Source organism: Sciurus vulgaris (assembly GCF_902686455.1).
Source record: "Sciurus vulgaris genome assembly, chromosome: 17".
NCBI classification, from domain to species: domain Eukaryota; kingdom Metazoa; phylum Chordata; class Mammalia; order Rodentia; family Sciuridae; genus Sciurus; species Sciurus vulgaris.
Window position 1 is genome coordinate 18,513,693 of NC_136478.1, and position 25,673 is coordinate 18,539,365.

A 25,673-nucleotide genomic window follows, 5' to 3' on the forward strand; every position below is an offset into this window, starting at 1 on the left:
GGGACTGAGGCAGGAGAATCACAAGTTTGAGGCCAGCCTCAGAAACTTATTGAGACCATATCAAAAATCAAAAATAAAAAGGACTGGGGATGTAGCTCAGTGGTAAAGCACTCTGGGTTCAATCCTCAGTGTCAAATAAATAAGTATACACAAATGTCCATAATTGCCAAATCTTTTAAGCAACCAAGATGTCCTTCGTAGGTAAAAGACTAAACAAACTATGGTACATCACAATAAGAGAAGATATGCTATCAATCATGGGAAAGGATTGAGGAAACTTAAATATGTAATGCTAGGTGGAAAAAAAAACAATCTGAAAAGATTACATATTGTGTTACAGTTCTACAACATTCTGAAAAAGGCAATGATAAAAAGATCAGTGATTATCAGGGAATTGCTGTGAGGGGAGAGAGAGATAAGGAGATGGAGCACAGGGAATTTTTAAGGCAGTGAAATTATTCTGTTTGATACTATAATGGTAAACATATGACATTATATATTGTGAAAACCCATAGAACTGTAAAATACAAAGTGAACCCTAATGTAAACATAGACTTTAATAATAATGTCTCAATATTGGTTCATCAATTGTAACAAATGTACCACACTAATGCAAAATTATTAGTAATAGGGGAAACTATAAGGGTGGGGAATGGGTGAGATGCAAAGAAGCAAAGGCTATACAGGGAACTCTATTTTATGTGTAATTATTCTGTAAACCTCAAACAGCTCTAAAAAATAGTCTATTAATAAAAGGGAATGAATTATTGATACATGCTAAAATATGAATGAACTTTCAAAATATCATGCTAAGTCAAAGAGGCCAGACAGAAAAGGCCAGAATAGTGTATTATTCCATTCATATGAAATCTCATATTAAGACACAAATTCATAGAGACAGAAAGCAGATTAGTGATTGCCAGGGGCTGAAGAAAGTGTGAAATGAGGAGTGGTTGCCTAATAGGTTGATGAAAATGTTCTGGAACTAGATAGTGGTAATGGTTGTACAATATCATGAATATACTAAATGACCTTGAATTATATATGCTTTAAAATGGTGAGTTTTTTAAAATTTGTAATTGTAGATAGATAGCATGCCTTTATTTTTTTACGTGGTGCTGAGGATGGAACCCAGTGCCTCACATGCTAGGTAAGTGCTCTGCCACTGAGCTACAGCCCCAGCCCTAAAATGAGTTTTATAGTACATGAATTATATCTTTTAAAAATAAAAAAAGATGCCCTGACTCTGAAGGCAAGGTATTGGTAGTTCTGTGGTATACAATGATTTAATATTCTGAGAGTCTGTTATTATGGAAAAGCTAAGGCCAATTAGGATTTCCATCAGTTTCCACAGCATTTCTCATGCTTTTCACTGAAGACTAGTTCGAAGAACAGTCATAGGATTTTTAAAGGGAACCAGAATTATTTAAATGATAAATTGCTACAAAGACAGACTTTTCTTTACGATTCACATGAAGTGCAGGCCAGAGACCGAATCAAACATTGTACTCCCTTTCCACCCACCTTAACCTTTACCAAGCCAGCCCCTTTCTTGGTCCTATAATTTTTTTCTTCCATTCCCAGACCAACTTTCCAGAGCCTTGAAATGTAAATGAACTTGCCAGTTTGGGAGAGTTAATATGTTTTCCATGGAACTGTGATAGGAGACATGTTTAAAGAAAGAAAAGGAAGAAAAGCAACAGACGTACCCTCAGAAAGTTCAATAGAGGAATGTTCACAGCAGTGCCCGAATGTGGATGGGTGGCCTCAGGGCTGGGCTGAAGAGTTGAGCATCTGCTCTGGCTCCTCATATTCTTGAGCATGCAACAGACCCCAGAAAATGCTTTTGAGGTAATGTTATCTCCTAGCCTTCTGAATGGGTCCAGCACTATCTAATAAAAATATAATGTAAGCTATAAGCATAATTAAAATTTTTCTAGTATCCACATTATTAAAAAAATTTTAAAAACACTGTACATCATAGATGTCAACAATAGACTAGGGCTTGGGGTTATGTAGTTCAATAGTAGAGACTTGCCTAGCATGTGAAAAAATCTGAGTTTGATCCCCAAAACTGTAGTAAAACAAACAAACAAAAAACAAATCAAATCAAACAAAAAACACAATAATCTCCCACTTTGAAAATAGGGGCTACATAACCTATGGGCAAAAACTTTTTTTTTTTCATTTTACTCATGAAAACAACAAATCAAGTAATCTCTCTATAGGAAGCCATTTACAGGTCATTTTGACATCAAATTAATATCCTTTAATAAAACTTGTTTATAATAACAATGAAAATTTCAAATAAATAAAAATTTTAAAAATGGTCTCAGAAGTCAACTTGAAAGGTTTCTCACTAGCCAAAGTTGGGATAAATTGAGTAATAATTGGGTTGGAGCTGTAGTTCAATGATAGAGAACTTGCCTAGAACTTGCCCAGAGACACTGGGTTCGATTCTCAGCACTGCATATAAATAAATTAATTAAATAAAAGTTCACTGACAACTAAAAATATTTTTAAAACTGAGTAACAATTATGATTATAACTGCAATAGATTGTAAATTACCTTTTTTTTTTTTGGTACCTGGGATTGAATCCAGGGGTCCTTAATCCTGAATCACAAACCCAGGTCCCATTATTATTATTATTATTATTATTATTATTATTATTATTATTTATTTTTCATTTTGAAACAAGGTCTTGCTAAGTTGCTTAGGGCCTTGTTAAGCTACTGCTGATGGCCTTGACCTTGCGATCCTTCTGCTCAGCCTCTCCAATCATGGTGATTACAGGCAAGTGCCACCATGTCTGGCTCCAAATATATTTCAATCAATGGACTTATAATCATACTGAGAAAACAAAACAGCCCTCTTCAGTCACTTTTGAAGAATGCCAAGAAAACATCTCACTTTGAAAACTGGCAAATAAAGTTTTTTTTTAAAAGAGCAAACTTTTATCCTGCCTTTTCTATACAAATTGAACCTCAGGATAATCAATTAGATATGGGTAAATTTGTCATTTATAGAATTTTTACACTTAAGGAAGAAGAATGAATGGCTGAATTAGAAAATTACCATTTTGTAATCCTTAATGAATTAATGGACCTAGGAAATCAAATTTAATGGCATCACAAAAAGAAAGAATACCAGGCATTATATACTGCCTAACAGAATTATACAACATTACCTATAAGGTAGTTTTGCCAAAAAGGAAACACACACACACACACACACACATACATACACCCCTCAAACCTGAATCTGATTAAACCTCATCTAACTGCCAATTCATAGTAAATACAGGGAATAGAGGAAAACATTAAACATCTTAGGGATATAGTAAGCAAAATCCAGATTATAGTGAACTCTTTATGACAAATGACCCAGTTTCTTCAAATATAATTGAAAATGTAAGGGAAAAAAGTGGGAATTTATAGATCAAATAAGACTGAAGACATATATCAATCAATTGCTGTATATGGACCTTATATAGATCTTGAGTTTTTAAAAATTGAAAATTTTTGTTTGGTTATTTATTTATTTGGTGGTACTGGAGACTGAACCCAGGGCTTGGCACATGCTAAACAAATGCTCTGCCACTTAGCTACTTTCCCCAGCCCCCAAAAGAAAAATATTATGGGACCGATAAGGAAATTAGAACACTGGTTAGATATTTGATATTATTAAAAATTACTGTTAAATGTTTAGGTTGCATATGAAATTATTTTTTATATATGTATTTTTTTTAGTTGTAGATGGACATAATACCTTTATTTTATTTATTTTTTATGTGGTGCTGAGGATCTAACCCAGTGCTTCACACATGCTAGGCAAGCACTCTACCACTGAGCTATAACCCTAGTCTGTATGCTATTATTTTTACAGAGTTCTTACGTTTTGAAATACATATTGAAATACCTGTGGATGAAACTATACACCTGGTATTTGCTTCAAAATAATTAGTGCAGGGGGCTGGGGGTATGTGGAGAATAGATGAGATATGCATGAAAGAAGATTAGCCATGAATTGATGATACGTTGAGGTAGGGTGATGGGAGTTGGTTATTCTGTCATCTCTACTCTTGTATATATTTGAAAATTGTCATTATAAAAATATAAAAATAATGACATTTTCTAATATATGTAGAGAATATTTCTGGAAAGCTATCCAAGATATCAGTAATAGTAAATGCTTAGGAATAGGAAATAGGTCAATGGGACAGGGAAGGATCATCAAGAATTCACTGTACAGTTATATAATAAATTAAATTATTATTTAAAAAAAATTTTTAGTTGTTGATGAGCCTTTTTTATTTATTTATATGCAGTACCAAAAATTGAACCCAGTGCCTCCTGCATGCCAGGCAAGTGCTCAACCACTGAGCCAAAACCCCAGCCCAAACTGAATTATTCTAACAGCCAAAAAAGTACATAATTATATTTTACCCTCTCTACAAATAATTATTATCAACCTAAAATATTCTTTAGCATATTTATTAAAACCTGTTCTTGACACCCCTTCTCCGGGTACCATTCCACTTCTGTATTGTCCTTTATAGTGAAGTGTTCTCACCTTCACCACCTTCACTCTTTCACATATAATTCCCTTCTTACTCCACTCCAATCTGGTTTCCCTCCTTCCCATTCTTCTGAAACTACCCTCATCAAGGTTCCAAGTGAGTTCCATGTTGCCATATCTAAGACTTTTCTGCATTAACTCACTCAGTCTAACAACACTTGACACAGCTGACCATTATTTTCATGATATACTACCTTTTCTTGAATCCCAAGATACCACATTCCTCTTAACCTTTTAACATTGAAATACCCCCAAGATGGAATCTTAACCTTTGTTCTCTTTTTCATCCACATTCCCTCCTTAGCTGAGTTCATCTAGACTCATAGCATTAAATACCTGCTATTTGCTAAGTCTTCAAAATTGACATCTCCAACTCTGACCTCTGCTCTGAGATCCAGACTTTATATCCAACTGCCTACTAAGTCTTTCACATTTGGATACGTACTGGCGTTTTAAAATTAAGATGCTCAAAACAGATCCCTTGATTCCCCTTCCACAGATCCTTTCCCCTCCATAGTCTACAAACTCCCTTTCAATAAATGGCACCATCATCTATCCAGCAATATCTTAAGCCAAGTCTAAGTGTTAACTTTGTGAGTTTTACCTTTTCCTTATCCCCACATCCAATCATTTTATAAATATTACTCCTTTGGCTTCCAAAATATGCTTTGTCTCCATCCATTTCTTTTTATCTCTACTATCATTTGTCTAAGTTCAAGTCATCCATTCATTGTTTCTTACCTAGACTATGCACCAGGCTTCTATTAGCCAAGAATCATATTTTAAAAAGAGGTATTAGATTGGGTCACAAGCTGATTCTAAAATTTTAGTGAGAGAATAAAGAGCTAATATAAGCCCTATTTTAAAGAAGGAAAGTTAGGGAAAAGTAGAAAGAGCATTGACTTTACAGGTTATCAAGGTTTATGTTGGACTGGGGAAATAGCTCAGTGGTAGAGCACTTCTATGCAGAGGGCACTGGGTTTGACACCCAGAACTGGAAAAAAAAAAAAAAAAAAGACACAAGAGAAAAAAATACAATTATATCCATATTACACATCATGTATAAAAATAAACTTTTGATAGATTAGATTTAATGTGAAAAGTGAAACTGCAGAATTTTTAGGAAAAGATAAAGGAGCCTATGCTGGACATAGTGGCACTTGCCTATAAATCCAGCAACTTGGGATGCTGAGACAGGAGGATCGCAAATTCAAGGCTAGTCTTGGCAACTTAGTGAGACCCTATTTCAAAATAAAAAAATAAAAAGGGTTGGGGCTGTATCTCAGCAGTAGAGTACCCCTGGATTTAATCTCAGTACTGAAAAAAAGGAGTCTATTTTATCAGCACAGGGTAAGATTTCATCAGTAAGACACAAAAAGTACAATTTATTTTAAAAGGTCTTCGATACTTTAAAATTTTTCTGTATGACAAAGGACAATGCAAATGTGTATTGAAATTTTTAAAACTGAGATATAAAACACAAGAAGTCCCATAATTACACTATGCTTTTGTATATGTATATAAAAAAGTAATATTTATTACATGGTCAGAAATTTCCAACTCTACAGAAGAGTACAGAATAAGTCTTTCTCCCCAAAAGTGAGCACTGAGATTTCTCACAAAATGATTTTATAATGCAAACACTACTACAATCATTTAATTGAATAAATACCTGTGTCTTACTGAAAAGTTTAAAAAGCAGATTGAGAAATGAGATATATGCCATTATTCCTTTTATATATATGCCATTATTCCTTTTTAAAAACTGTTTGTACAAACAATGGAAAAGGTATGGAAAGAGGGAGAGAGAAGAATATTTTTTTACTTTAGACACTTTGGTATTGTGTGAATTGTCAAAATGAAAACAAATAATTTTGTTATTTAAATGCTTGAAATAAAAACAAATAAATACAAAGTCAAGCAAAAAATTTCTGCCATATACTGTTTTAAATGGAGAGAGGAAGGTGTATGAGCCACTCCCAAATATCATTACTTTATATACCCCCTTTCCCTCTCACTATGTTGCCCAAGGTGGTCTCAAACTCTTGGGCTGAAGAGATTCTTCCACCTCAGCCTCTCTGATAACTGGGTGAATAAATATATGTCACCATGCCTGGTTTTGCCCGTGCCCAAATATCAAAATGAATCAATATTTGAAAAAAAAAAAAAAAAAGGTGGGAAAGGCACAGAAGTGTTTCAAAGCAATAAATCTTTTCTTAGGGGTTGGGGTTGTTGACTCAGTGATAGAGTGGTTGCCTAGCACTGGATTCAATCCTCACCACCACATAAAAATAAATAAAATAAAATAAAGGTATTGTGTCCATCAACAACTAAAAAAATATTTTAAATAAAGCTTTTTCTTAGCTGACTTGTAAAATAGGGGAGTTCAAAGCAGTTTGGAAAATAATATATAACAGAAATATCTACAAATATTAATCTAAACATACATCAAGCTATTACCTTTGGTTATCTGCTCTGGGGAAGGTTACAAAAGAAGGAAAAGATTAGTACTCTATTCATCCATGTAATGTTTGACTGTTATTAGTATGCATTAATATTTATAATTTTAAAGTAATGACTAATATTTAAATAAAATTATAAATAAAATAAAACCAAGTTATTTCATATTTCACAAATGAAAAGTAGAGGAAGGAAGCAAGGCAGCTTTTTGTTACAGCAACAGCACAGGTTCTAGAGTCAGAGCTCTGGGTTAAAAAAATAAAAAGCCTGCTGCACCACTCTACCTGCTGTGTGGCTTTGCATAAGTCTAAATCTAATTTTACTGATTTGTAAAATGGGAATCATAACAATATCTATCTGTCCGATAGACTTGTGCAGGTAAAACACTGAACACAGGACCAAGAAAATGTTGGGGTGAGTTTAGGGCGGGCAATAGTTGAATTGGGAATGCTGCTAACTTTTCCAACTTTCTTAAACACTCAGGAAGGAAGTTATGTGAGACCCCGGGTCAAAAGTGGGGGCTGGGTGCTGGGGTTGTGGCTCCGTGGTGGAACGCTCTCCTAGCATGCGTAAGGCCCTGGGTTCGATCCTCAGCACCACCTAAAAATAAAATAAAGGTATTGTGTCCACCTACAGCCAGGGGAAAAAAAAAAAAAAAAAAAAAGTGGGGTCTGCAGACACTCAGCCAGTATTATCTCAAACATCAGAGAGATCAGTTGCTATTCCTTTCACACCGGGCTGGGGTCTGAGTATCTGAAAAGTATCTCTTGACGTTCTAGAGGATGGACAACGGGAGGGGCATCATTTTCCTTTTCACCCCAACCAGGGAAAAACCTACGTAGGCAGCTTTCCAAACTGCCAAAAATGAACGCCCCTTGCCCGGCGCAGTGGCCCACACCTGTAACCCCGGCGAGTCCGAAGTTTGAGGCAGGAGGGTCGCAAAATCGAGAGCAGTTTCAGCAACTTAGCGAGCTCCTATCTCAAAATAAAAAATAAAAAGGGCTGGGGATGCAGCTCAGGGGTGAAGCACCCTGGGTTCAGTCTCCAGTACAACAAAACAAAACAAAAAAAAGAGAGAGAGAGAGAGAGAGAGAGAGAGAGAGAGAGAGAGAGAGAGAGAGAGAGAGAGAGAGAGAGAGAGAGAGAGAGAGAGAGAGAGAAGAGAGGGAGGGAAGAGAGAGAAGAGAGGGAGGGAGGAGAGAGAAAGAGAGAGAGCGCGTCAACTGTCTGGGCACTTCCGTTCTCCCACCCATACCCCTCTGGGGGCTCAGTTTCCTTCCACTTAGTTCAGACTGCTTTCCTCTGTCCAGTTCTGTCACTTGTGTCACAGGGGCCCCGCCTGTTAATCTCGCTTCTCCTCTACTTCACACTACCCTCCTCTCTCCCCCTCAGTTCCTCGCCCTCTGCCTCAGATTGCCCTGCTACTGCAGTTCCTCCATTTCCACCTCGGCGAAACCCCTCTCTGCCTCAATTTGCTTTCCTGCGCCTCAGCGACTGTTCCCGCGTCTCCACCTCAGGCTCTAGGGCCCCGCCTCAGGTTTTTCCTCCCAACCTCAGACCACACGCTCCCGGCCCACGCCCTTCCAGCCTAACCCTACCCGGCTGATCCAGGGTCAACGCCCCCAGGCGGCGGATGCTCTCCTCATCCAGATCCCACTGCTCCGCCATCCCCGCCCACCGCTCACCTGCCGCAGCCCGCGAGACCTCCCGGCACGGGCCGGACCCCGCCCCTCGAGTTGCCCCACCCACCTCGCGGCCCGCCCCCGCGCGCGCGCTGCGGCTCTCCTGGGGGCCGTTAGTGCCTGGGTCACGCGCCTGTCCGCCCGCCTGAGGAGTCGCTGCCATGGTATGGAGCCCACTCTGGCGGTGGCGCCAAAACCACTAAAACGGCGAATGGGAGAAGCCAAAATTAGATCTTGGGGCGCTGGGATCCCAGACTTCGAAAGATTTGGGGGAACTAGCTCCGAGGAGTTGGAAGGATGGTGTGCCTTGAGGAATGAAGTGTTCTAGCACTCAGGATGTGGGGCACTTCAGTTCTGAAGGCGTGGAAACGGGCCTTTTCGTCGGGCCTTTCGTAGGTCTTAATATCTCAGCCCCGGGAGTGCTGACTCTGGAGCAAGGCGCTGTGTGTGTGAATGGGGGAGAGGGGACAGATTTCTGAGGCGTGATGGAGAGATCCCAATTTGAAAGGTTGGGAAACTTGGCTCTGAGAGAGTTGAGGTCCTGTCTTTAAAAAATGAGGTGGTTCTGGCTCTAAAACTTGGTTTGAAAAGAGCTCCTTTGTGGAAGAGGGACCCATATGCTCTTGCGGGTGAGATGGGAATTACTATTTTAAGGCTACCCCGTTTCCTGCAAACTGTATTGGAAGAATTCATTTGTCCTTCAAGTACCACAGGCTTCTCAAGCTTACCTGTTACTGAGGGCTAGCTAATCAACCCCTGAGCAGACGTTAGGGGAAGAAAGCTTTGGAAAGAACAGCCACATCTGTAGCCTCTACCCTCACACTAGCAGGCACTTCTTGAGAGCCCTACTGTGAATGGGATGTGTTTAAAGAGATAAACTCTTGAGCAAAGACCCTCTTGTCATACCCTATCCTTAATAAGGAAAGAGGAACTGCGTCCAGAACTGGAGCTCACCCTCAAGGAGCAGGTTTTCTTTAGCATCCAAATTCTTCACACTCTTAAGCACCTTCACTGAGCTCTCAACCAGATAGACACCTTTAAGAACAGAATGCAAAATCTGGAGTCCTATGCTCCTTGGTATAGTTGGGGTCCTTAGTTACTCTATTTGCTCTGTCCAGTCTTAGGAAGGTTCAGGACTCTAGAATCTACATTAGATCAATTGGATTGGCTTTTCCAGCTGTGCTTCTGAGTCAAGACATCATTTTATCATTTGTAATCTTCCTCTTTATGACTCTTAGAGATCTTCTAGTCTCAAAGATAGCATGTATAATTGTTTTTTTATATCTGGTTAGACAAGGCTTACTGTGGAAGCAATGGACCCCACTTTTCTTTTTGCACACATTTATTCTCCTTAATTGTCAAAATAGGAGATACAGGTTTTTTTAGAGAAGGATGCTTTTCCTTTCTTGAGAAGGCACCTCTTATTTAATAATCTCCCCCCCCCCCACCACCAACGTTCTTAGGCAAATTTTTAATCACCCTGAAAGTGTTAAAGAATTGTACATCTACCATCTCTGCACGTGCTTGGTGAGATGGAGAACATCTCATTGCAACTCTTTTTTAAACAACTTTATTGAGGTATAATTCATATACCATATGGTTTACTATTTTAATGTATTCAATTCAATGACTTTTATTATGTTCACAGAGCTGTACAACTATCACCATAATCCATTTTAGAACATTTTCATCTTGCCAAAAAGAAACCCATACACTTAGTCATAGCCCATTCCCACATTCCCCACTCCTGGCCTCCCCAGCCCTAAGCAACCACTAGTCTACTTTCCTTCTCTATAAATTTGCCTCTTCATATAACATGTAAATGAATCATACGTGATCTTTTGTATTTGGTTTCTTTCACTGAGCATGTTTCAAAGTTTATGCATGTTGTAACATGTATCAGTACTTTATTGCTTTGTATTGACAACAGTGGCCTATTGTATGGCTATAGTAAATTTTGTTTATTCATTCATCAGTTCAAATTCATTTGAACATAAATTTAAAGGTTAATTTCAGGACTCCAATTCTATTCCATATATCTATATGGTTGTCCTTATACTGGTAGTACAGTTTTGGTTACTCTACCTTTATATTAAGTTTTGAAAATGGAAGTAGGAATCCTCAAACTTAGTGTTTCTTTTTCAAGATTGTGGGTTCCTTGTATTTCTACATGAATTTAACATCAGTATGTCAAATTTTGCAGAAAAGACAGGGTTTTCATAGGGATTGTGTTTCATAGAATACTGCCCAGATCAATGTGGGCAGTATTACTATCTTAACAATATTAAATCTTTGAATCCATGAACACAAGATGTTTTTCCACTTACTTAGGTTGTTAAAAATTTCAACAATTTTTTGATGTTTTCAAATTACTAGTATTATACTTCTTTTGTTAAACTCATTCCTAAATATTTTGTTCTTTTTGATGTTATTGTAAGTGAAATTGTTTTCTTAATTTAATCTTTAAAAAAATTTTTGGTTGTTGATAAACCTTTATTTTATTCATTTATTTATATGTGGTGCTGAGAATGGAACCCAGTGCTCACATGCTAGGCAAGCACTCTATCACTGAGCCACAACCCCAGCCCCTTAATTTAGTCTTTGAATTGTTCATTGCTACTATATAAAAATATAATTGACTTTTTATTATACTGATCTATATCCTTCAACCTTGCTACAATTATAGTAGTTTTTTAGTGAATTCCTTAGGATATGCTATATATAAGATCATGTCATCAACAAACAGAAATAGTTTAATTCCTTCCTTTCCAATCAGGATGCTTTTTATTTTTATATTTTTCTTGCATAGCTGTCTTTTCATTTTTTCTTTAGGAGGAACCTGGCATGTCCCACGAATCAGCAGAAGATTTATTTCATTTCAATGTTGGGGGCTGGCATTTCTCAGTCCCCAGAAGCAAACTCTCTCAGTTCCCAGACTCCTTGCTGTGGAAAGAGGCTTCAGCCTTGACCTCTTCAGAAAACCAGAGGCTGTTCATCGACAGAGATGGTTCCACATTTAGGCATGTACACTATTACCTCTATACCTCCAAACTCTCCTTCTCCAGTTGTGCAGAACTGAATTTGCTCTATGAGCAAGCACTGGGTTTGCAGCTGATGCCTTTGCTGCAGGTAAGACATTTTTCTTCTTTTCACAGAGCGGTGATTAGTAATATAGGCTTTACATTCCTAAGCGTTGTGTCCTTTAATATATTGGTTGCTCAGATGACCTTCTTCATGAGTTAAAGTAATGAATAATACACTAAAATTGCATGATTTTTTGTTGTTGTTGTTTTTGGCATAGTACCAGGGATTGAACCCAGGGCCTCTAATATGCTAGGGAAGCACTCTACAGTTGAGCTACAGCCTCAGACCTTTTTATGTTAATTCAGGGTCTCACTAAGATGTCCAGACTGGCTATGAATTTGTGATCTTCCTGCCTTAACTGGGAATTATAGGTGTGCACTATAACTCCAGAAAATCACATGATCTTAACAAAGAATTTCTTCCAGACTCTGCCTGATCTATACCAGCAGCTGCCATGGACCCAGGATGGGATTTACTCTGTACTGAGAGGGTGCTTTTGGCTCTTAAAAATCCTGTTAAGATGCGTCTTGTTAAATCTAGTTTTGCAGATCTTCATTGACTTTTATTTGCCATTCTAGAATTGTGCAACAATTCACACCAAAAAGTGATTTAGAATGCTCCACCCCATCACATGTGCAGGTCATATTTATAGCCTGAGAAAAGGAAGTGACACAGAAAAAGAAATGAGGTACAAAGACAGGGGGATTGATTAGACATTTGACTTATTTGAATGTGGTTTGAACAGCTGACTGCTTGTGATTGGCTGAAGTTCTATAGCAGTCCTTGGCAGAGACGTAGCTAGTTGTCACAAAGGCAAATTTCTAAGTTAGGTTTTCATTTTATTCATCTGCAATTGCAACTCTGTATGTCAGGACCTACCAAGACTAGTTTAAATTTGAATGCTTTAGTAAGTTTATCTTTTCATTTTGAGAACTATCAAATAAAAATAGATATTTTCTGTTTTTCTCTTCCTAAAAGAAAAAAAAAGATGCTTCTTGTTTTTGTTGTTAACTATTAAAAGGAGAAAACTTTAGAAATTGAACAATTTGTATATACACCATGTCTGAGATTTAAAATCTAAAAGATTCATCAAGAATATTACTTCTCATTGGGTATGGGGGCACATGCCTATAATCCCAGTGACTCAGAAGGCTGAGACAGAAGGAGCACAAGTTTGAGGCCAGCCTCAGCAACTTCGTAAGGCCCTAAGCAACTAAGCAAGACCCTATCTCAAAATAAAAAAATAAAAAGAGTTGCAGACATAGCTCATTGGTAACACACCCCTGGGTTAAACCCCAGTACAAAAAAAGAAAGAAAGAAAGAAAGAAAAAGAATATTACTTCTCATTGGATGTGGTGGCACACACCTGTAGTCCCAGCTACTCAGGAGGCTGAGGCTGGAGGATCACTTGAGCACACAAGTTTTGAGACCAGCCTGGACAACATAGCAAAAACCCATATTAAAAAAAAAAAAAAAAAAAAAAAGAGTAGGGAAAGGAACAGAAAATAAAAAATTACATCTTATTATGCCTTCTGGGTACACAGCATTCACTTAGGGCAAAGCACAAAGTTCAAGCTGGGTGTGGTGGCGCAGGCAGGAGGATGGCAGGTTTAAAGCCAGCCTTTGCAAAATTGAGGTGCTAAGCAACTCAGTGAGACCCTGTCTCTAAATAAAATGTAAAATAGGGCTGGGGATGTGGCTTAGTGATTGAGTGCCCCTGGGTTCAATCCCTGGTACAAAAAAAGTTCTTCAAATCGCAAAATTTTTTCTTTGCCTTCACTTTTCTGTTTTCCAAGAAAAATTTTCTTTTCTTTTTTAAGAGCTTTAAATACCTTTACTTATAAACTATTAAAGTATTTCCAGAAATGTTACATTCTTTTTAAAGTTTTCTTCAAACCATAGAAATCATTTTTGTGACTAATCTTTAGTAGTTTATTCTGTAGTTTTTGAACCAGAATAGTCTTTTAACCTGGAAGAACTAAATATTATGACTAGGAAGGACCACTGGCTATTCTCCATATTAATCACACTGTCTGTACATAGTGTTACTTAATTCATCTACACAAGTGCTAACCCAACAAGGTGCAGTACAACTCTGTGCACCGCCAGTTAAGCCTTCCCAACACCTCTTAGAAGAAAATTGAGATAAACCATACATTATCTGGATCATAGAAGAATGAGAACATTTCATAGTTCGTTTGTTTGTGGATGCTAAATAATTCAGTGGTTTTTCTTAAAAGTTATTATACATTTGGAAATCAAAAACCCTTAACATACTCCAGTGCTCCAGTGCAGGTTGTAATATTACATTTTCTTTCTATTTTTTTCAAGGTACCCAGTTAAGTTTAATTTATTTTTTCAATTACTTCAGGAATGGAATACTAGAATTGCTTGTAAGTCAGTTCAAAAGCACTCAAATGGTCTGGTATGTCAGGATTGCTGATGACTCTATGCTTGTGTACCATTTTGTGGGGAAAGGGAAGAAGTAAACTTGTTTAAAGAGATTAATGCAATTTTTTTTTGAAGAACCATTTTAAGGAACTCAAGCCTACTATGCAAAGGGTGTTTGTTTGCTGGGGATGGAATTCAGGGCCTAACACATTCTAGGCAAGTGCTCACAGCTATATCCCCAGACCTTTATATTTTTCTGAGATAGGGTCACACTAAACTTGATTCTTGTCTCAGTGTCCTAAGTAGTTGGGATTGTAGGCATGTGCCACCAAGCCCAGCTATACGGACACTTTATTAACTCCTTTAACCCCTTTGTTGTCCTCATTTCCCAAATTGAAACAAAATGTATTTGGAAAACAACTTCTAAATGGGAAGCAACAACTCAGAGGCCAATGAATTGATCAGATTCCAAAGTTCCAAGATGTGAGAACAGTAAAATTTGAAGAATTGTGTGGATCTGCCTTCTTAAAACAGACTGTGAAACAAGTGCTTATGCTTGGAAATGGTGTTTTCAAAGAAGTAAACATTTGGGCTGGCCCAGCTGAAGTGATATTTATTCATTGAAGCATAGTGTAAATACAGCTGGGAACTGACAGACGCCTCAAGTAAGTCAACAGTCTCACACATTTCCACCACTTTCCCCACTGCTATGGCCTATCCAGATACTCAAATTTTTGCATAAATGAACAAACACTTTGCTTGGAGAAAGTGGATTTTGCCAGTCTTTAATCTAAAGACCCTTGTCAGCCAGCCCCACTTAATACATTCAGCCAGGATTTATGAAGGACATTTTGGGTTCCAGGCATTATTCCTATGGGCTTTAGTAAAAACAAGGGATGATACAATAGAAATACAGTGTGAGCCATGTATGTAAGCAACGTATGATTTTTTTTTTTAAACAAGGTCTCACTATGTCACCTATGTGGACTTGGAACTCCTAGACTCAAGTGATCTTCCTGACATCCTTCCAAGTAACTGGGATTATAGGCATGCACCATTGTGCCCAGTTTCATGTGTTCTTTAAATTTTTCTAGTAACTCTATTTTAAAAAGTAAAAAGACACAGGGGAAGTTAATTTTAATGATATTAAATTTAACCTTATGTGGCTATGTTTATGGCATTGATTGTGGTGATAGTTTCATAGGTGTGTGTTTACCTCCAAACTCATCAGGTTTTATATATTAAATACCTATCACTTTTTTAAAAATTCTTTTTGGTAGTTCTAGATGGACAGCATGCCTTTATTTTGTTTGTTTATTTTATATGGCGCTGAGGATCAAACCTAGTGCCTCACACGCACCAGACAAGCACTCTGCCACTAAGCTATGGCCCCAGCCCAAATACCTATCACTTTTTGTATATCAAACATATACCTCAATTAAAAAAATTTAATCCAAGCTAGTGCAGTGATACATGCCTATAATCCCAGCAGCTCAGGAGACTGAGGCAGGAATATCATGGGTTCAAAGCCAGCCTCAGCAACTAGGTGAGGCCCTAAGTAACTCAGCTGGGGATGAAAAAGGGCTGGCGATGTGGCTCAGTGGTTAAGTGCATCTGGGTTTAATCCCCAATAACCCTACCCTGACAAAATTTAACCCAGTATTTTCAAAATATTATTTCAACATGTAATCAATAAAGTTGAGATAGTTTACACTGTTTTTGCACTGTCTTCAAAATATAATGTGACTGTCTCCCAAATTAACAAGTGAAGTACAACTGTAACAGAAGAATGTAGCCTTTGAATCACCTCTTTAAAAGCCCCCTATTCCTGATGGGCAGCCTCTAGCAGTAAAACCTCTTTTTCCCTTTTCTAAAAAAAAAAAAAAAAAAAATCTAATGTGTGTTTTATGTTTATAATACATCTCAGATTCAGACTACCATAGTTCAAGGGAAGTTCAGGGGAGTCAGTAGCCACATGTGGCCAGTTGCCACCATATTGGGCAGCCTTTATCTAAAATATTCTTAACTATTCGTGCTCTTCACCAGAGTCCTTCAGATTTAGCCCCTAACAATAGAAAATAGGACTTTGCATCCTGTTAACTTAAACTCTCATGTACTCAACAGGTGGCATATTTTATTCAGGATTATCTGTATTATGGTAGGCTTTGTTGAAAGGAACATAGAATAAGCCCACAAGCAGATTCTGGAGGACAGGTGCCTGGGTTCACACTACGGCTCTACCCTATATCCCCAACCCATACCCTTGCATCCCCATTTTTATTTCCCCTTCTCCACTCTACCTGCTGCCCCCAACCCCACTCCTATCCTGTAACTTTGTTTCTAAAAGGTACACTCAAAGAATGTTATTGTTTCTGATTGTAACACTTAAGATGTATTGAGTAACAATTATACTCAAACTCTGGAGATTCAGAAGTATCCCATATAACCATACAATGTCAGGTAGAGAAAAAAGGCTAAAGAACAATTCAGTGAAATATACTAAGTGAAAGAAGCCACATATTATATAGTTCTACCTATATAAAATAGACAAAAAGTACCCATATTATATGATTGTATTCGTATAAAATGTGTAGAATAGGCAAATTTATAGTGGCAGAAAGTAAATTAGTGGTTGCCTAGGACTGAGTTCAGGGTGGGAAGAATGGGTGAAGAGAATGGACAATGAATGCTAAGGGTACAGGGATATTGTAATCAATTGTGGTGATGGTTGCACAACTGAGAATATACTAAAAACAATAAATTGGCTGAGTGTGGTGGTGCACCACTGTAATTCCAGCCACACAGGAGGCTGAAGCAGGAAGATCACAAGTTAAAAGCTAGCCTTAGCAGTTTAGTAAGGCCCTGTCTCAAAATAAAAAATGAAAAGAGCTGGGGATGTGGCTCAGTGTTAAGCGCCCCTGGGTTAAGTCCACAGTACCAAACAACAACAACAAAACAATAAATGGTGCACTTTCAATAAGTATGTTTTATACCATATGAAATAAAGTAAATAAAATATCATTGGCTGCTGGCTTGATATTAGTTTGAGAGTCTGTAGACAATAGCCTATAGACCAAATCTAGCAAATATCATTTTTCTACAGTCCATGAGCAAAGAATGATTTTTATATTTTCACATGGTTGAAAATATCAAAAGAAAAATATTTTGTGTCATGTAAAAGTTATGTAAAATTCAGATTTCAGTGTCTGTTGATAGTTATTTATTACTATCTTTAAACTGCTCATTTGTTTATGTATTGTCTGTGGCTACTCTTGAGCTATAACAACATAGAGATGAGTATTTGAGTTAACAAGCTCATATGGCTAGTGAAGCCGAAAATATTTTCTACTTGGTCTGTTACAGAAAATGTGCTAACCCCTATAGGGACCAGTTGTGATTCCTACAGTATCCAGATAAAAAATAACGGTGGTTTGGTCTAATGTGGAATAGTGGAGTTAGGAGCAAATTATGAATATGTCTTGATTATACAACTGACAGTTTGCCAATTAATGAGATTTATATGAGAGAATGGACAGCTCCTTTGTTTCTGTCCTGAGCAACCAGGTGAATGGTGAAGTCTGAAGAATATGCAGGTTTAGGGGGGAAAATTTTAAAATAGGATTTGAATGTGTTAAGTTTGAGAATCAATGAAAAGGCATTTCCAAGTAGAAACAGCAAGAAGTCACTGTGTGTACAGATCTGGAATTTATGGGAACAGTTGTGTCTAGAGATATAAATTGAGAGTCATCAATGACATGTAAATCTATGAACATGAAGTTTTGGAATGTTGTCTATTGTTCATAGGGAAAATACAAAGTAGTCATTGCAGTTCTGTAGATTAACAGTGCAGGCTTCCCGGAATATTCTGCTAATTTAGGAAGTTCTTTTTGCCTAAATATAAACTATTCTGAGCCTTTCACATGCCATCATTCTCATTGGTAGTTGAAACTGCTGCTGCAAGTTCACACACAAGAGTTCCAGGTTGACTGCAGACTATTAGTTTCTTTTTATTTGCCCCTTAAATCCCACTGAGGATGTTTCTTTTCTTTTTTCCTTTTTTTTTTTTTTTTTTTTTTTGTGATGGGGATTGAACCCAGGGCCTTGCACATACTAAGCACATCCTCTACCACTGAGCTCTACACTCCTAGCCCTATGTTTCCATTTTCAGGCTTTCTGGGAACTTCTAATTTTTAACCTTAAATTGTTCCATTTATGGACAGTCTGCTACCAACTGGCAACCCAAATATGCCTGCATTTCTTGTGTTCAGAGAAGTTGGGGAGTTTTTATATTGTTCACACAAATGATGCTTTTAAGAAAATAGACCCATCTACCAATGTTCGGCTCCTCCATCCACCTCCATCTTGGGTCACTGCAACCACCGCCATAGCCCCATCCACATAGTAGCATCCACCTTGGGACAGTGGACAGAACTTGAAGGCAAATGCTTACCACAGCACTGCCCACCACAGTACTACATCTCCAAACAGGCTGCCCAACACCAGTGCACAATCCACCCTTGAAGACCCATCTCTGAAAGCAGTTGCCTCCATCTGGGGGATACCTCCACCACCAACTTGGATTATCTCTGCTGCTGCCACCGCCATCTTTAGTTAGAGCATCTTCCATCTTGGGATACCGGTAAGGGCCTGGAACCCAACCTCAAGGTACCTACAGGTTTGATGCTGCCGCTGCCACCAACTAAGAACATAGCCACTCCCATCTACAGACAAGAGCCAGAACCTGGAAGATCATCACCAAGGTTCCTATAGACTTGGTTACACCTAAGGTATCACTGCTAAGTGTGCTAATAGTAACCAACTTTTTGCAGAAGCAGGTGAGAGACTTGTAGGAAGAGGGTGTGAAGGCATCTTGATAATGACTAGCCCAGCCGACCAGCCCAGAACCCATTGGGATCCTAGGCCCAACTCGGGCAGCACTTGCTTGGATCTGACACCAACCTGGTCCCCAACTCCCCCAATCTGACTTTCACAGATCACCTGGTCCTGCTGGTTTGGCAGTCAACAAGGCCCTCTCCCAGTCTCCCAACCCTCTTCCTACCCACCAACTTGGCCCAGTGCTTGCTGCTACGTGACCAGCCTGTAGCTCTCAACATCTGGTCCCGATCTACTGGATACAGAACAGCTTTCCACAACAGGTGCACAGGTCCTGGTGCTCAGCACCTAGGACCTCCAGAGAGAGAAGTTCCTGACTAGGTAGTCAAAAAGGTGGGGGCGGGAGAGATACAAGTTAGAGACTATTAGAGACCAGGAATTGTGGGGCCCACAGACGTTGTAAGGGACTAAGACCAGGGTCCTGCATCACACAAGTGGACCCCAAAGGAGATTCCTGGGGTGCAGTCTTTCGGTGGGACTGGCAATTGCTATACATCGGCTCCAGAAGTCCTGCCTAACCCTCCCGCTCTAGTAACCTTCACCAGCCTGAGGGCACTTACCAGCAAACTCCAGACAGCCCCACCTACTGGATGAGAAGGAAAGCAGAGAAGATTTTGAACTCTAACAGAAATAATTGTTCAATTTTCCTTCAAGATTTTTTTTCTTCTAATTTTGTTTCCCACTCTCATACCCCCAACATTTTTGAAACCAAGTACTTTTAATGCATCAGGTTACTGAGGACTGGGATGTTGTAATAGTATATTACAGTTTTGTTACCTATTCTTTTATTTTTACATTTTTCTTTTTTTAACTCTATTTTCCTCTCACTTATCTGTTTCCCCAGTCTCTTTCTCTCTTTTCTCCTGCTAATAGCCAACTTCTTTTGATTCTTCTTTCTTCCTATGATCTAATACCTCTATATATTTACCTCATAAACATCATGTTACACCCACCCAGTTCTCTCTTTGTCCACAGAAACTGTAGACCCTAATGCAAACCTACTGTTCATATTGTAGATAATAATTGAACATATCATTTCTGTTTATTGAGACAAAACTGTAAACGTCTTAATAGGGGCTATTAGGCTTAAAGCTGCATATTGTTTGCATTGGGTGCTGTTAATATTGGTCTCCCCTTAAAGGCAAGTTATTGGAAACCTGCAGGAACACTTTAAATCTATAGGGTAGAAAATGTAATACCTTGGATGGCACTGCTAGAGGGAAGACTCATGAACAACATGAAAAAACGAAGAAAGCACCACAAACAAACTCAAGATGCCACAGTATGGAATACATTGGCAGCACAGTAGAAGAAATGTCAGAGAAGGAGTTCAGAATGTACATAGTTAAAATGATCTGCCAAGTAAAAGGTGATATAAGAGAGCAAATGCAGGCAACAAAAGACCGCTTCAGTAAAGAGCTAAGAGAGCAAATGCAGGTAGCAAAAGATGATTTCAATGAAGAGATAGAGATCCTGAAAAAAAAAAAAAACAAAAACAAAAACATAAATCCTTAAGGATCCAGAAGGCATAAAGAAGGACATTTCATACTGCTTAAAGAAATCATACATCAACAAGACAACAATCGTAAATATTTATGCCTCAAACAACGGAGCATCTCTGTAAATCAAACCTGTCTCAATTTCAAGAATCAAATAGACCACAACACAATAATACTGGGTGACTTTAACACACCTCTCTCACCACTTGATAGATCTTCCAAACAAAAACTAAACAAAGAAACTATAGAACTCAATAATACAATCAATAATTTAGACTTAACAGACATATATAGAATATTCCAGCCATCAATGAACAAATACACTTTTTTTCTCAGTGGCACATGGATCCTTTTCTAAAATAGAACATATGTTATACCACAAAACAACTCTTAGCAAATACAAAAAAATAGAGATACTCCCTGCATTCTATTGGATCATAATGGAATTAAATTAGAAATCAATAATAAAATTAAAAAATAGAAGCTACTCCAACACCTGGAGATTAAATAATATGCTATTAAATGATGCATGGATAGTACAAGACATCAGGGAGGAGATTAAAAAAAATTCTTAGCAGTACATGAGACTACATATCAAAATCTCTGGAAACTAGAAAGGCAATAAATACTAAGAGGAAAGTTCTTTGCATTGAGCTCATTCATTAAAAGAATAAAAAGTAAACAAATAAATGACCAAACATTATAACCCAAAGCCCTAGAAAAAGAAGAACAAATCAACACCAAAATAGAAGACAGGAAATAATTAAAATAAAAGCTGAAATCAATGAAATTGAAACAAAAGAAGCAATTGAAAAAATTGACAAAACAAGAAGTTGGTTCTTTGAAAAAAAAAATAAATAAACCCTTAGCCATACTAATGAAGAGAAGGAGAGAGAAAACTCAAATTACTAAAATTCATGATGAAAAAGGAAGTATTGGGGCTGGGGTTGTAGCTCAGTGCCAGAGCACTTGCCTAATGCATGTGAGGCACTAGGTTTGATCCTCAGCACTATATAAAAATAAAGGTATTGTGTCCATTTACAACTAAAAAAATTAAAGAAAAAAGAAAAGAAAAAGGAAATATCATGACAGATACTACTGAGACTTCTTTTTTCTTTTTCTTTTTCTTTTTTTTTTTTTTTTGGGTACTGGGGATCAAACCCAGGGCCTTGTGCTTGCGAGGCGAGCACTCTACCAACTGAGCTATATCCCCAGCCCCGACAGGTACTATTGAAATACACAATATAATTGGAAACTATTTCAAAAATTTATACTCCAACAAAATAGAAAATCTTGAAGACATTGAAAAATTTCTGGAGACATACAGTTTACCCAATTTGAATCAGGAGGATATACACAATTTAAACAGATCAATTTCAAGTAATGAAATAGAAGACACCATCAAAAGCCTACCATCAGGGGCTGAAGTTGTGGCAGTGATAGAGCACTTACCTGGCATCTGTGAGGCCCTGGGTTTGATACTCAGCACCACATATAAATAAATAAAAGATTCATTGACAACTAAAAAAAAATTAAAAAAAAAAAAAAAAGCCTACTCTCCTGGGCTGGGATAGAGCAGTGATAGAGCATTTGCTTAGCATGTGTGAGGCACTGGGTTCAATCCTCAGCATTGCATATAAATAAATGAATAAAATAAATGTCCATCAACAACTAAAACAAACAAACAAAAAATATATAGATATATATAGAGAGATATAATTGTTTTTTAAAAGCCTACTATCCAAGAAAAGCCCAGGACCAGACAGTTTCTCAACCAACTTCTATAAGACTTTCAAAAAAGAACTAATACCAATACTCCTCAAAGTATTCCAAGAAATAGAAAAAAAGGGAACCCTTCCAAACTCATTCTTGAAGCTAGTATCACCTTGATACCAAAACCAAACAAAGACACATTAAGGAAAGAAAACTTCAGACCAATATTCCTGACGAACATAAATGCAAAAAAATCTTTTAAAAAATATTTTTAGTTGTAGATGGACACAATACCTTTATTTTGTTTATTTAGGTTTTTTTAATGTGGTGCTGGGGATCGAACCCAATGCCTCCTGCATGCTAGGCAAGTGCTCTATCACTGAGCCACAACCCCAGACCCCAGAAATTCTTTTAAAATTTCTGGCAAATTGCATATAAAAACATATTAAAAAGTTAGTGCACCATGATCAAGTGGGGTTCATACCAGGGATGCAAGATTGGTTCAACATATGGAAATCAATAAATGTAATTCATACATCAATAGACTTAAAGATGCAGAAAAAGCATTTGACAAGATATAGCACCACTTCATGTTCAAAACACGAGAAAAACTAGGGATAGTAGGAACATACCTCAACATTGTAAAAGCTATCTATGCTAAACCCAAGGTCAACATTATTCTAAATGAAGAAAAATTGGAAACAATTAGAAACAATTTTTCCCTCTAAAAACTGGAACAAGACAGGGATGCCCTCTCTCACCACTTCTATTCAACATAGTCCTTGAAACTCTAGCCAGAACAATTAGACAAAATAAATTAAAGGGATATGAATAGGAAAAGAAGAACTCAAAATATCACTATTTACTGATGACATGATTCTGTATGTAGAGGATTCAAATGATTCCCCCCAAAAACTTCTAGAACTAATATATGAATTCAGCAAAGTAAGAGGATATAAAAATCAACCCATAAATATAATTCATTTCTATACATCAAGTGATGAATCCTCTGAAAGAGAAATTAGGAAAACTACCCCATTCACAATAGCCTGAAAAACAAACAAACAAACAAAACAAAACAAAAAAAATCTTGGGAGTGGTGCAGTGGCTCATGCCTGTAATCCCAGTGGCTCGGGAGGCTGAGGCAGGAGTATCGAGAGTTCACAGCTAGCTTCAGCAAGGGTGAGGTGCTAAGCAACTCAGTGAGACCCTGTCTCCAAATAAAATACAAAATAGGGCTGGGGATGTGGCTCAGTGGTTGGGTGCCCCTGAATTAAATCCCTGGTACAAACAAACAAACAAACAAATAAATAAATAAATACTTGGGAATCAATCTAACAAAAGAGGTGAAAGACCTCTACAATGAAAACTACAGAACACTAAAGAAAGAAATTAAAGAAGACCTTAGAAGATGGAAAGATCTTGCCTATCCATGTTATTGAATAGGTAGAATTAATATTGTCAAAATGACCATACTACCAAAAGTGTTATACAGATACAATGCAATTCCAATTAAAGTCCTGTCTTTCCTCATAGAAATAGAGCAATCAGGGGCTGGGGAGATAGCTCAGTCGGTAGAGTGCTTGCCGTGCAAGCACAAGGCCCCAGCACCCCCCCCCCCAAAAAAAAAAGAGAAAGAAAGAAATAGAGCAATCATGAAATTCATCTGGAAAAATAAGAGACCCATAATAGCCAAAGGAATCCTTAGCAAAAACAATGAAGCAGGAGGCATCACAATACCAGACCTTAAACTATACTACAGAACTATAGTAACAAAAACAGCAATGGTATTGGCACCAAAATAGACAGGTAGACCTATGGTACAGAATAGAAGACACAGAGACAAACCCACATAAATACAGTTATCTCATACTATACAAAGGTGCCAAAAACATACATTAGAGAAAAGATAACCTATTCAATTGATGGTGCTGGGAAAATTGGAAATTCATATGCAGCCAAAAGAAATTAATCTCCTATCTCTCACCCTGCACAAAACTCAACTCAAAGTGGATCAAGGACCAAGGAATAAGACCAGAGACCCTGCACCTAATAGAAGAAAAAAGTAGGTCTCAATCTTCATCATATCAGCTTAGGACCTGACTTCCTTAACAAGACTGCTAAAGTGCAAGAAATAAAATCAAGAATCAATAAATGTAATGAATTCAAACTAAAAAGGTTCTTCTCAGCAAAGGAACAATCATGTGAAGAGAGAGCCTACAGAGTAGGAGAAAATCTTTACCACATACACATCAGAGCACTAATCTCCAGGATATATAAAGAACTCAAAAAACTTAACACCAAAAAAAAAAAAAAATAATAATAATAATAACCCAATCAATAAATAGGCTAAGGAACTGAGCAGAAACTTCACAGAAGATATACAACCAATCAGAAAATATGTAAAAAAATGTTCAACATCTCTAGTAATTAGAAAAATTACTAGAAAAATGGAAATCCAGATCATCTCACTCCAGTCAGAATGGCAATTATCAAAAATACAAGCAACAGTAAGTATTGGCAAGGATGTGGAAGAATAGGTACACTCATACATTCCTGGTGGGACTGAAATTGGTGCAACCACTCTGGAAAGCAGTATGGACATTCCTTAGAAAATTTGGAATGGAGCCACCATTTGACCCAACTATCCCACTCATCGATCTATACCCAAAGGATTTAAAATCAGCATACCTCAGTGACGCAGCCACATCAAAGTTTATAGCAGCTCAATTCACATTAGCTAAACTGTGGAACCAACCTAGATGCCCTTCAATAGATCAATGGATACAGAAACTGTGGTTTTATATACACAATGGAAGATTACTCAGTCTTAAAGGAGAACAAAATTATGGCATTTGCAGGTTAATGGATGGAGTTGGAGAATATCATGCTAAGTGAAACAAGCCGACCCCCAAAAACCAAAACCCAAATGTTTTCTCTGATACATGGATACTGATCCATAATGGGGGAGGGGTCAAGAAAAGAATGGAGGAACTCTGAATTGGACAGAGGGGAGGAGAGGGGGCATGGAGGTGAGAAAGATGGTGTAATGAGATGGACATTACCCTAGGTACCTCTGATTGCACAAATGGTATGACTCTACATTGTATACAATCAGAGAAATAAAAAGCTGTGCTCCATTTGTGTACAATGAATCAAAATGCATTCTGCTATTATGTATAACTAATTAGTACAAATAAAAATTTAAAAAAAGAAAGAGGATTTAGATCAACTAAACCTGAAAAAAAAAAAAAAAAAGAAAAAAGAAAAGAGACCAGTGGCAGTCTCACATTTCCTATCATTCATGATGTGAGGACAGATGACTACTGTAATCTTGGAAAGGAAGGATATTATTACATAAACAGCAGATA

The 25,673-nt window shown here is 37.6% G+C and overlaps 2 protein-coding genes across 11 annotated transcripts in view; one reads left to right on the forward strand and one right to left on the reverse strand.

Annotated features, from left to right (window-relative positions):
• Positions 1-8,715, reverse strand: part of LRRC36 (leucine rich repeat containing 36) — a 59,584-nt gene extending 50,869 nt beyond the window's left edge. For 4 of the 8 annotated variants that reach the window (XM_079118493.1, XM_079118491.1, XM_079118494.1 and 1 more), the window contains exons 1-2: positions 8,265-8,632; positions 1,710-1,892 (exon numbers count right to left, since the gene is read on the reverse strand). In XM_079118493.1, coding sequence (XP_078974619.1) covers positions 1,710-1,823 — 114 coding nt within the window. In that variant the 5' untranslated portion in view covers positions 1,824-1,892; positions 8,265-8,632. The other 4 variants (XM_079118497.1, XM_079118495.1, XM_079118492.1 and 1 more) reach the window with 3 other exon arrangements.
• Positions 8,716-8,824: 109 nt separating this feature from the next.
• KCTD19 (potassium channel tetramerization domain containing 19) overlaps positions 8,825-25,673 on the forward strand; it is a gene marked incomplete at its 3' end in the record, with an annotated part of 42,294 nt that continues 25,445 nt past the window's right edge. For all 3 annotated transcript variants that reach the window (XM_079119754.1, XM_079119755.1, XM_079119756.1), the window contains exons 1-2: positions 8,825-8,886; positions 11,555-11,851. In XM_079119754.1, the coding sequence (XP_078975880.1) occupies positions 8,884-8,886; positions 11,555-11,851 (300 nt within the window). In that variant the 5' untranslated portion in view covers positions 8,825-8,883. The remainder of the gene's footprint in view (positions 8,887-11,554; positions 11,852-25,673) is intronic.